We start from the raw sequence: 13187 nt of genomic DNA, 5'->3' as shown, positions 1-13187 counted from the left end.
GGCAATGCATTTGTAGTGGATACTTCGGGTTCATGTGTAATTCAGGGTAACTTGGGACACCCCAGGCCTCTCGCCACCTCAGTTTTATTACTAGTTCTAAGCAAGGGCTGGACATTCTCCAGAACCTCTTTGCAACAGGTAACTTCAGGTAGTTGTTTTTGTCAAGAGTTGGGTGCCTAACCCCTTAACACACATTATTTTGATCAACTTGAGAGGTGCACCGGAAAAAGAAAAAAAAAAAGTTTGACTGTGCTCATAGTATTATGGAGAGGAAAGTTGTAAAAATGTATTTAAGATGTCCAATGGGACGAGACATTTGTACCATGCTTACTTTCACCCTTTTAGCAATATTGAAAATGTGAAGACAGAATATGTGTCTAAGCAGTTTGGGGACTGTATCATCAGGGATTGAATGGTATCGTAGCAGGTTTGTGGTTGGTTAAAGAGACATCCTGGTTGGGGTTCAAGGTTGGAGCGTGGGTTTGTTTAATAGAACGTATGGGATGCTTTGGGTGGTGTGCCTGTAGTTCAGATGGGCGTTTCAATTGTGTGGCAGCAGACTTGTAGCTGCGATTAACAATACAGAGTGGTGTGGTCACACTTTAATTCCAGACCCTCAGTAATACGTTATGCACAAAACCACAACCTGAATTTTACCCAGGTGCTTTAATCTAAACTGATGTTTTCACGTGTATTGAATTTAAAACTCATGTTCAGCTGGTCTTTAAGGATTTCCTAATCTGGGAGGTGAGTTATGAAAGGCAGAGGGACCTGTGGATTTCAGCAACAGCCCCGAATTTAGTGTAGGAGAAGCCAGAAAAAGATCCCAAATCTCCTTTTTCTACACAGAACTTCTTAAGACACTCAGACCAAGTTCTCCCCTTTTTTTGTGATTTGGGTTCAAGGCACTTACTAAAGGGAACCGATAGAGGGAGGGTGGACAGGTATATGAACTTTTGATAATAAAACGTGCTGCTTTTGTAGCTGTACAATGTATACATGGAAATAATTTTTTGGGGTTGACATTTTCTTACGAAAACAAAAGCATGTCCAAAAGCCACACCATCATCATGTATATGCGCCTGTACACCACGTTGTGGTTATAGCTGCCATGTGATGTGCAGGCTGCAAAATGTATACACAAGCTGCATGTGTTTGTGACCAATGTCAGCTCTGAGTGGAGTAGCAGTGCTGAGGAGGGTGCTCCGAACTGAGTCATGGACTCCTGACAAGGCTTGAGTGAGTAAAGAGCAACTCATTTAAAGTTCTGGGAAATACTGCCTCCCACTGCCAGGCTGCTAAGATAAGCTGTTTTAAGGGAACTGGGTCAATGTGGGCTTTCCAAGCGTGACTGACGCCTCCACTCGGCAGGAGTTTTACACACACAACAATGCACTCACTCTCCCCTGGAAAGTCCTGGTGATTCTCCTCCTGTTGCTGGGAAATGCCCATTTTAGACAGGATCAGTATTGCGCCATCCCGGACCTGACAAACCAAAAAAAAAACACAGATCTCACATTAAAAATTCGTTTAATACAATTGGTTAGCACACAGTGAAACATTGTACTTTATACAACAGAGATCATTAAAAAAACATGCTTTAAACAGAAGCCCTTTTAATGGATAGCAGCTACATGTGCACGACAGTGACCAGGCCACAAGACATTTAAATCAAGTAGCCATTTCTGATTGGAGTTTTGTAAAATTTTACAGAATTAAGTATGTCAATGTTTAACTTCCATGATCCATTGCTGGTTCTGGACTGGGCCAAATGGAAATAATGTTGATCATATGCCCTCTTGTGCAGTCCTGCTTTCGTCTGCACCTAGTGCACGCTTTAAAATTTTGGTGATGCAGCATACTTAACACAAAGGGCCCCGAGACGTAAACCATAGCCCAAGCAAAAATATCCAACAATGAACATCAATAAGTTCTCGTTTTTGTTGCATTTTTCCTTTAGTGCAAGCTATTCTTTGGCTGTAAAACTAAAATATTTGTTCATGGGATTTTTTTCATGCCGTGCAATAGCAAATTAAACAAGCACTTTGAAAGACGATAGGTCTTGCTTTAATGTACTAAAAGATGGAAACCACATTTGTGCAAGCGTGTATTTACATGAATGAAAGTTAAACACTGTACTTTGTTGTCTGCCCGGTTTCCGCTTCTCTAACAGTCTTCTTTTTTTACTCTTTTCTAAATTTGCTGCCAATGTAAAAGACACTGTTGTCTATTAACATTACTATGCAAGTGACAGATTAATCTATGAAAGTCAATTGTTCTTGAGTGTATCTACTGTAACCTGGATTAACTAATGAGAAACACCAATACAATGTTTAAAAAATGAAAGTCAGATTTATGGGCTATGGAGAAACTATTACCTCAAAAAGAAGAGGAAGAACAATGCATGAAAGACAGGTGGAGTAAACAGTGAACTTCGTAAACAGAAAAAGTGGGGGGCGGGACAGCATAATGAAATGACAGATGAGATAATGGGGAAGGCAGGCAGGAAAACGTGCAACTGAATCCTGACTGCAGCATTAGAAAAGCCTGGTGATGTGAAAAAAAATAAAACAAATAATGGTTGCTTTCTGTACACATCAATGTATGGGATTAATATTTAATGTGGGATGATTCAGTGCGCTTTTTATATCTAAAATAGTGCCTCATGGATTGCCATGCAAGCACTATGATACACCAAGCAACCAATAGGATGAGGTCAAACAAATACACTTCTCAAGGTGGAGCAAAAGCACACTATGATGACAAAAGGACAAAACACAGAAATTGTATATCATAGAAAAAAAATGGTCTACAGGCAGGGATCAATGCAACCTATAAACCCTGGGTTCAAAGGAGAAGTGAAATAATATCACTGCAAAAAAACGAGCACTGGCAGCATGGTGCAAAAATATGGATTAAACAAGATTTTTTCTGGCCAAGTCTTAAAACTGTCAAACTCTGTTCTGGCCAGCTTCAAAGACACAACATTGTTTGGTTCATAATGCACTAGATGTAACAAAGCCCAGACTTCGACAGTATATTAATGTGTATTTTTCTACTCTGGTGAGCTTCACAACTTGCGTTGACTGCACAATATTTGCTAATAATTTACATCATGTGTGAGTTGACCAGGTGGTTTAACTTCTCAAATTTTATATCCCTGGGCTTTTATTTAGCAGGGTTTACTGTGTGAGAAGGGGCGGGCAGCCATGAGTGCAATTCACCAAATGACAGGGGTTGCAGGTGAGATAACATAATTAGCCTTTGACCAGGTGTGGCTTCTCCACTAGGGTGGAGAAGCGTTGTCCACTCCCTCCCCCCCCTCAACAGCAGCTGCAAACCTTTTACCAAAAAACGATAAACTATGTCCCCCCCCCCTCACCCACGGGTGCCCTGCCCCCATTTAGCACCACTAGCTGCTCCTGCCTTTGACCTAAGGATATCACAGGAAGTGATATCATATGATCTTTGACGCTGAATCCTCCCAGGAAGTGATAAAGTAGCACGCATTTCTAACACAGATAAACGTGCCACTAACCTTTTAAACCGGGTGCTGACAAGATCATAAAGTTACACATTTCTGATTTTTATTGAAAAAAAAATATGTCTGTTGGAAGAGGAGAGTATAAGGCCATCAAATCACAAAATACTGGGAAGCCAGATTATTTGTACTTTAAACTGTCATGATTTAATTGACTTCCTAGTGTATAACCCAAGCATAAAACATATTCGTAAATTGCAGAAAGACAAAAATATTTAAGGAATTGTGATTTTATGCATCTATATTTCTTCTTGTAAGCCGTGGATTGAATGTCAATTATGTTATTGATTTAAAGAACAAATTACTTGCTTTCAGTAAAGATTTATCTGATAGACATATTCTAGTTGCAGATTCCCTATCCTAGAATTTCCACCAGGCGTCAGACTGGATCTGGAGATTTTAATTCACGCAGTACCCTTGCGCGCAGTCAGGTGACGTTAGTCGACTCGATGTCTGCTGTTGGCATTGTGGTCCCAGTGATGACGTTGGCGCACTGATGTCAGTTTCTTTTCACAACTTTCCATGCCAGTAGCGCAGAGCCATTAACACTGAAACTGGTCCGCCAGAGCTAGGGCCCTGAAATGGGAATCCCTGTCCCTAGTCATCAGTTGGCAAGTGGGGAGGATGGGTGGGTAATCAGTTTGCAAGCAGGGAGGATTGGTGGGGTGGCAAGAAATCAGCAACTAGAATAGGTTACCGAAGATAAGTAACTTGTTCATCTAATAGAGACTTCTGGTTGCAGATTCCTTACCTTAGAATAGGTTCCCAAGCAATACGATCCTCAGTGGTGGGTTGCGAAACAGGATCATACTAAAAAGTCCTGCAGGACCGAACGAGCATAGAAGCCGTCTCTGTGGACCGGACTGTCCAGGCAGTAATGTCTTGTTAACATGTGAAGGGATGCCAACATTGCTGCCTGACAGATGTCCAGGACAGGAACTACTTGTGCTAATGCTGTGGTAGTAGCAGTTGCGCCAGTGGAATGAGCACGCAAGCCCACAGGGGGTTGCTTTTTTTTGCCAAAGCGTGGCACATTTTGATGCAGAGCAATACCCATTGTGAGATGGTACACTTCTGCATCGCCTTTCTTTTCTTCGCACCCACATATCCAACAAAATTGATTGCCCACCGGCAATTCTTTAGTATGATTGAGGATCAAGGTGTGGAGTCTTTCCTCTTGAGCGGGATATGGGGGTGCATAAAAAGTAGGCAAATTGATGGATTGGCCTAAGCGAAAAGGTGTAACAACGTTGGGAAGGAAGGCAGCCCTTGCACAAAGCACCCCTTTGTCAGGATGGGCAGACAAAAATGGTGATTTGGAAGAAAGAGCTTGAAGCTCACTCACTCTGCAAGCAGAGGTGATGGCAACAAGAAAAGCAGTCTTGATTTTTAAGAGCCGCAAGGGACAATTGTACATTGCCTCAAAAGGGGCACACAAGGTAAGATAGGACAAGGTTCAACTCCCACTGGGGCATAATGAACAGGGTCGGAGGAAACAAATGATGGAGCCCCTTAAGGAACCTTCCCACAATGGGAGATTTGAATAAGGAAGGTTGGTCTGGTAATCTAAGAAAGGCGGAGATGGCAGATTAGTAACCTTTAAGGGTGCACCCAAGGGAGAGCCCTGCTGGGCCAATGAAAGGATAAACAAAAGAACCCCAGAGAGAGGTGCAGAAAGGTGATCAACAGACTTGCAGGTACACCATGCCACAACTTTATGCAGACAGGCGTATACCGTTTTGGTGGAGGGAAGCCTGGCAGGCAAGATAACATTACAGACTTCAGGCAGAAGGTTGAAAGCTCTTAACTGCCGCCACTAAATCTCCAGGCATGTAGGCAAAGACTGGACAAGTGTGGGTGGAGAAACGTCCCTGCTGCTGAGACAGAAGATCCTCCAGAAGGGGCAGTCTCATTGGAGGATCTGTAGCCATGCTCAGTAGCTCTGGATACAATACTCTTTGTGCCCAGTCAGAAGCCAAAATGATTATTTGGGCCTGGTCACTCTTGATCTTCTCTAGAAGTCTGGCCAGAAGTAGTATTGGTGGGAAGGTGTAAAGGAGACCTGAGTTCCACTCGAGACTAAAAGCTCCACTGAGTGAGTTTCGCCTTGGAAACTCCAACGTACAAAACAGCTGACATTGCACATTCTCTGCAGAGGCAAACAGATCTAACCAAGGCTCTCCACACTGCTAAAAGAGACCTTGCGCCTGCAGATGGAGATGCTATTCGTGATCAATTATGCATTGATGGCCAAGTTGGTCTGCTCTGGCATTTAGAAAGACTTTCAGATGTTGAACCACGAGGATTATGCCCTGATGTTCCAGCCACATCCAGAGGCACAGAGCCTCTTGACAAAGCGTCCACCACCCACTCCTCCCTGCTTGTTGCACTAGCACATGGTGGTAGTGTTGTCTATGAACACCTGCACCACTTTCCCTTTTAGAGAGGGAAGGAATGCTTTCAATGCAAGCCTGATCGCCCAGAGGTCTAAAAGATTGATGTGGAGTCCGGACAGAGGACCAGAGACCTCTGATCTCCGCCTCTCCCATATAGCCGCCCCATCTTAGTAGCAACGCATCTGTCACTACTCTAAGATCTGGTTGTGGAAGGGAGAGGTATCTGCCGTTAACCAAATCGTGATTCGAAAGCCACCACTGCAGGTCTTTCACAGTTCCTTCCGAGATTTGGACTATGTCTGAGAGGTTCCCCTGAGGCTGCGCCCACTGGAACTTCAGGTCCCACTGCAGAGCCCACATATGCCATCTGGCATGTGTCACCAGCAACATGCAGGAGGCCATGAGGCCCAGCAGCCTCAGAATCATTCTTACCGAAATCCAGGATAGAGGCTGAAACATCGGAATCATAACCTGAATATCCTGGACTCACTTTTCAGGAGGACAGGCCAGAAACTGCACAGGGTCCAGAACAGCTCTGATAAAAGGGAGCATCTGAGAAGGAGTTTGGTGTGACTTTGGCACGTTTACTGTGAACCCCAGCGAGTGCAGGTGGTTTGCCGTAGTCTGAAGGTGGGCGTGTTCACCTTCAACGGTCAGTCATCGAGGTTGGGGAAAACAAACCCCTAACCTGCGCAGATGAGCTGCAATCACCGCCATCTCTTTCATAAAGACCCGAGGGGCGCTGGTAAGGCCGAAGGGGAGCACGGTAAATTAATAGTGCTCGTGATCTTACCTCCCAACACCAAAGCCACCATGTTGGCTTCAGCTGCTTGAAGAATTGTTCCATGAGGGGGTTATTTAGAAAGGAGGTAGAGGAATTTTGGGAGAGTATTCATTTTCGCAATCGCGATGCACCCAGCGAGGGAAAGGGGCAATGTGGACCACGTTGGTACTCTGTTCTCTAACCAGGTCATGGCCCAGCCATAATTTGGGTGCCATAATTCCTCCAAGCCACAGCTCAGCCAAATACCCAGATAACGAACTGGCTCCACCACCCACTTCATGGGGTAATCTGTGGGAAACTAATGGGTAGTATCTGTAAGGGGAAATAAGGATTTGGCCCAGTTTACCTGTATACCCTAATACCCACTAAACTTTACCACATAGTGTGTCAAGGTGGCCAGGTTCATCTGCGGGTCGCAAGCATATAGGGTGTCATTGGCATACATCGAGACTACCAAACCTCTTGATGTAAAACCTATGCCCCTGTTTGCTTGCTGTCGCCATAGTCTTGCCGCCGGTGGCTCCATCACGATGGAGAAGAAGAATGGTGACAGAGGGCACCCTTGTTGCGTGCCCCGGGTGACTGGAAAGGAGTTGGATGTGAGTCCATTGAGGTGAACTCAAGCTGTGGGGGGAGGGGGGTGTAGAGGAGTTTAATTGGTTTGATGAATTGTGAACTAATGCCAAGCCGTGCCAGGAGAGGAAAGAGATATACAATTTCCAGTGCAATCGAACACCTTGGTTGCATCGAGCAGGGCAGCCATGGCAGAGACTTCAGGGTCAAAATGGTGCTTAACCACAAAAATGGTGCAGAGATTGTGCGAAGTGGAATTACCAGGGACAAAGCCAGACTGGTCAGGTCACCCTATCTTGGGCTGGAGTGGTAGAAGACGAATAGCAAACACCTTGGCATAGATTTTGCTGTCAACACTTATGAGGAAGAGGCGCCTATACGAGTCACATAGGTTAGTCTTGTTTAAGTAGTGTAATAAGACCGCTTCCCGCAGCGAGAGAGGTAAAGAGTCTGTGTCCATGGATTCCTGGTACATCGTCAGAAGGTGTGGTGCTAATAAGGGAGCATACTCTTTGTAAAAGGTAGTAGAGCCCATCAGGTCCTGGCGCCTTATCCCCGGGGAGGCTCCTAATGACCTGTACGATTCCTTCATTGGTGATAGGGGAAGCTAGATGGGCACGGCCAGCTCAGTAAACCCAGAGCAATTGTATAGTGTTAAAATACTTTGTTAACTCGGTTGCAACAAGAACCAGGGTTGCTGTATAAAGCTGTACGTAGGAGGACGTCACTCTCAGTAATTCTGGTGTGGAGGACACGGGGTTGGATTCAGAATCCATGAGTTCAGCAATGTAATTAGATGTGTCCAGATTGCAAAGCAATCCTGCTAGTGTTATTCCCAGCAGTCCCCCTCCTCCACGCTGAGCCTGAGCATCACGAAAGAGATAGCAAGATTCATGGAGGGTTTCCTCCTAGAATTCTGACAATTTGGTTTGGATACAGGCCAAAACTGCTGTATCCCTGGAGTGGAAGTACTGTACCTCTAGGGCATGAATGTCTTTCTCCACTCGGGTCAGTGTCCTTCGGATGGACCTCAGTACCCCTGATTGCTTTGCAATGCAGGCACCCCGCATTACAACCTTGAATGCCTCCCAGAGCACAGAGGGTGATTTCACCAAGCTGACATTATTATCAAAGTAGTCAATTTCTGTGCGTACCTCCTCACGGAATACATCTTGCAGCGCTCCTACTGATAGTAGCTCCATGAAGGTGCGGGTGTCGCCTGGGGAACTTGTAGTGCAAGCAGGACCGGGGGGGGGGGGTGGTCAGGGAGAGTGTGCAACAGGTGGGCCACTCATCGTCCAGGTCGTGAGTTCCTTGGAGGCCAGCCAAAAATCTATCCTTGACCATGCACTGTGATATGCTGAGAGACAGGTGCCCTTGTGGGCGTACGTGGGTGGGCGAGTCACCAGACACTTTGTAAATAGTTAAATAGTTCTTGTGTGCCAGCATGTGGAGCACTAGCATAGCACATGGGGGCAACCTTTTAGAGACTCCGGACCTGTCTAACCGGTCATCCATCACGGCATTAAAGTTGCCACCAGACAGTACAGCAAGAGGACCAAGTACGGTTATTTTGGTCCAGATGTCAGAGAAGAACCCTGGCTGTCTATATTAGGACCATATACAGCAGCCAGAGTCACTGGTAGCCTGTGTGGGAAGCCCAAAAGGATAGCCTACGAACCCTCAGGGTCAATGAGTGAATGGGACATCTGCCATGGTAGCCCCTCGTGCAATAGAATCGATATGCCCCTGGCATAGCTGGAATAAGTGGAGGAGTATGTTTCATCACACCACCAGGCACACACAACTGGGGTCGATGTGTTATGCATGTGGGTCTCTTGTAAAAAAAAAAAGCATACATCAGCGGTGTCTCTATTGAGTTATGAGTGAATTAAGCGTGCTTTTCTGTGGTCACTGAGGCAGCAAATGCTCCATGTGATACAGTTTAATATGGCCATATTGTAGGAAAGTGCCCTCTTTTTGGCATGGTTACCCCACTTTTTGCCTGTCAGTGTGATTTGACTATGTTCACTGGGATCCTGCTAACCAGGACCCCAGTGACTATGCTCTATCCCTCTAAATGTGATTTCTTGGGACTTCATACCCTCACACTTGGCATGCTGGTGCCCCCATACAAGTCCCTAGTATATGGTACCCAGGGCATTGGGGCATCAGGGGTTCCCCATGGGCTGCAGCAGGTATTATGCCACAGGAGCCCATATAAAATGTATTTGCAGGCCTGCCATTGCAGCCTGCATGAAAAGGTGCATTTACCGCTCCAGTTTATGGCACACAGCAGCATATGCTCTCCACTCCGTGGTGTCAAAAGTGTGGGACGTTGGGACCCTGCGTGGCCAGAGCAGCTGCAAGCAAGAGAGTAGATTCCTGTTTCAACAGTCACTGTAGCAAGTGGGTAAAGTAGGACCTGGGAAGAATGCAGCTCCGCTCCGATCACAGCAGTGATCTACCCCTTAGCAGCTGAGATAGTCTCACCCAGCCACTCATGCGTACAGGGGAAAGCGCAATAGAAAGCCTCCTGCCTCCCCCACTAGGCAGTCCAGGGGGCATCCGGAGCCATGCGCTGCTGCGTGACTCCCACACCCAGGACAGCATCACCGGACCTGTGGCAGCGACAGGCTATTAGATAGTCAGCTGTCGTCCAGGTCTGAGGCCAGGCGGCAGCAGTGGGTGTGTGCAGTGAAGTCCAGCAGGGTCCGCCACACCTAATTCCGCACAGTGCCGTCCACACCACACAAGGTAAGCCTTGCCCGGTTGCACTCTGGCCTCCACCCGCCTCCCCTCGCGGTGGACTTCCAGGGGCTCGACAGGGGCGGCAAACACTCCTGAAAGGTCCTGGGTGTACAGAGACCGGGTCAGTTAGGCCAGGCACTGGGCAATCCTCGACTTGACGGATTCTTTATGGATCGGTGTTTGGCTGGCAGAGCCCTCTAATCTTGCGGCCCGGCAAAACCACACCCCCATGATCAAATCAATCCTTGGCCTCTCTGTAGATTGCTTGTAGCAATGGTCACATTTTCCAGTTGCAACTGTGATTTTAAAATATTTATGAAGGAGGTACTAAGCTGTCAAAATATTGACAAGGTGAACGAAAAGGAAAATGCATCGTTTACAGGTGACTTAGATGTACATTTGGGGGGAGGGGTTGTGAAGTGAAAGATGGAAATAAGTTTAATTCAGGAGATAGTGTAAAATCATGCTGTAGTGGAAACAACGAGTTGTAAGATATGCAGATGGCAGAGATGTGAAGAGAAAAAGGGCATACATGTCTACTGTAGTGTGAACATAATGAGTGATTGAGAGTCTGTAGACCACGGTCCCTTCAACAGGGCTAAGTAATATTTAATTCGCAACCTCACAATTTCAGAACTGAAACATTAGCCATATTAATTATTTACAACAAAATTGTTGTTACTCATTTATTTAGAAAATCTAGCAGTTACTGACAAAGCCAATAGTCCTGGCTGGTTTTAGACGCATGTCAAATTTTTTTCCCTATAGATCTTGATGCAATAATGGACAGCTCAGGGAGGACACAAAATACTGGTTGGGCTACATACTATGGGAATCAGAGAAATTTACTTTACATTTTTAAGCAATGCTCGCTCAGAGACCCCTCACTTTTTTCATCCCACGTAAAACTGGGAAACCCATTCTCTGCGTGGGTTTTCAGCTGATTCGTGGCACACTAGGATATTGTTTCTTCACAGGGAGAATGAGTAAAGGAAGCCTACAGTGTATGACACTGTGTGAGCTGTCACATCAAAAATAATGCTAAATGTTTAAAAATAAAGAAAAAGTACTAAAACGACCAAGTAGCTCCGATTTGTTGAATGAAACCTCAGGGCAGGAAGTTGTGTCACCTCACTCTAACCATATCTAACAGAGGGCAAGGGAGCTGTGGATCCAAAAACATTGGGTGAATTTTACCGATTAGGTCATTGGCAAATTTGTAAAGAGGAGGTTGCATTACTGAGATGTTCTCTTGACACACAGATGTGAAGAGAGATGGGAGTAGCGGGAGACCAAATTTAAACACTCGAGGACTCTTCGAAACCCAGGACGACGTCCATGGTGCTTTTCAGCTTAAACATTATAAATACTGCAGGAAATTTTAGAAAAGAGAAAATGTGTGTATATTGCTGATACGCTAAGGGCAAAAGCAGGAAATATGAGGGCAATATAAAAGAACCACTGAGATTTCATAACGTGCACAATAAGCCACAGACATCACATCTCACTCACGTTATAATGCTTAAGAGTGTTGAAACGTTTCCACCTGCCATCGCGCAGCGATGTTAAATCCAGGTCAGACAGGATCTGTGCTGTGGATCCAGGACGCCACTCTGCAGAAGAAATTAACATTTGTCAAACAATCGCCCCAATTTCTGAAGCCCTTCTAGGCAGGGCCAATGGACTTATGCAGCATGTGAAGAACCAAATTATGCAGCAAGAAAAGGCAAATTATGCAGCAAAACGAGTCAGATTTGTGACATCATTGCTGCCTTTTATTTGGTCATTTTTACATAGGTTAAAACTGTCTGGGCACAAAGTTCACAACAAAAATACCAGTTTAACACCAAAATACAGCAATAAGCAACAGACAGTGGACCAGTCAACCTTTGAAAAGGGCAGTTCACTGCACGGCAATACATTTTGCAGCGTTTATAGCAACTTTTGATCCCCCTGATGTAAAAACAATTTTGTTTGTTAAAATCTACAGATTATGCAGCAGATGATGAATTGTGTGGCAAATGTAACACATCCATATTTATGCAGAAAACGCCACTGCCACAAAATGCATAATTCCAGTGGCCCTGATTATGGGGCGCCATCCAACCAGTGAAAGGAAAAGAAGAGTTCTTTTTACCCAGTCCCTCAATACTATCACCAACAATAAGCATTCTAGAATGTTCCTTTGTTAGATGATGGGATCTTGGGATTTGAGAATGAGTGTACCATTATTCGCCAGATGGCTTGTTTAAATATTAGAGCTAGCTAGATGGGCACACAAAGCACAGGATTTCCTTGCCGGGCTGTAACCTATTACTTCCTCATCTTCTTCATCGTCCCATTCCTTTTGTCTATGAGGACACTTTCTCCTGAAACAGGACATCCTTTCTAAGAATCCTTGCATCCCTATAAATAGAAATTTTGGAACTATTCCCTTTATAGGCTCTGCATTCCAGCGTGCTCCTGTAAATGACACATTTACCCACACTTCATCCGGTTTGTTTTCTGTGGGTCCATTCTTAGACAGACATTTTGGAATCGGTTAGTTCGGCATTGCATTGTTTTTATTTTGGAAGGTTTGAATGAACTTCAGTCCCAGTGTTGGCTTTGGCACACTGCTTTCTCTTCCTCGTTCCCATACAAGTACATGGGGTGGAAGAGGTGATGCCCGCTCCTCAAGCTGAGCTGCCCTGCATGCATGATCCTCGGTTCTATGCACACAGGCGTAAGGCACCGAGTCCTCCTCCGGCCGCACTGTTTCGGAAAGTGATCATCAATAGTGCAGCATGTTCAGAGGCACTGGGTCTCATCGGTGCCAGGGGACACTTCATCTTTATTAGTGCCTATCTTTTTAAATAACAAATGTTTGGATGGGGACCCAGTTTCCTTGCTTGCACTGGGAGTTATGGCACCTTACTATGCCACTTCTATGTGCTTTCACTATGCCAGGACCCAGTCGATGGATACACAGGTATGGGTTAAAAATCATAAAGGTTGGATGTCTAGATTGTCCTGTTTTCCAGCTGAAAAGTTACAGTCCTGGGTGCAAGGGCCCTCGTTTCAAGGCATGGAGGCAGATGTGAAGGTAGGTTGCTGTATCACTCTGGCTCTTCTCCCTTGATTGATACTTGGTGAGGTTCAC

At 45.4% G+C, this 13187-nt stretch overlaps 1 protein-coding gene across 5 annotated transcripts in view; it reads right to left on the bottom strand.

Moving 5' to 3' along the window:
- The window catches only part of PLXNB2 (plexin B2), a 640303-nt gene that overhangs the window by 45198 nt on the left and 581918 nt on the right, over nucleotides 1-13187 (bottom strand). For all 5 annotated transcript variants that reach the window (XM_069229655.1, XM_069229656.1, XM_069229658.1 and 2 more), the window contains 2 exons: nucleotides 11558-11658; nucleotides 1401-1485 (listed from right to left, as the gene is read on the bottom strand). In XM_069229655.1, coding sequence (XP_069085756.1) covers nucleotides 1401-1485; nucleotides 11558-11658 — 186 coding nt within the window. The remainder of the gene's footprint in view (nucleotides 1-1400; nucleotides 1486-11557; nucleotides 11659-13187) is intronic.

Source organism: Pleurodeles waltl, chromosome 4_1 (genome assembly GCF_031143425.1).
Source record: "Pleurodeles waltl isolate 20211129_DDA chromosome 4_1, aPleWal1.hap1.20221129, whole genome shotgun sequence".
Classification (NCBI taxonomy): domain Eukaryota; kingdom Metazoa; phylum Chordata; class Amphibia; order Caudata; family Salamandridae; genus Pleurodeles; species Pleurodeles waltl.
The sequence above is the reverse complement of the archived record's forward strand: the minus strand, read 5'-3'. Positions and strand labels throughout refer to the sequence as shown.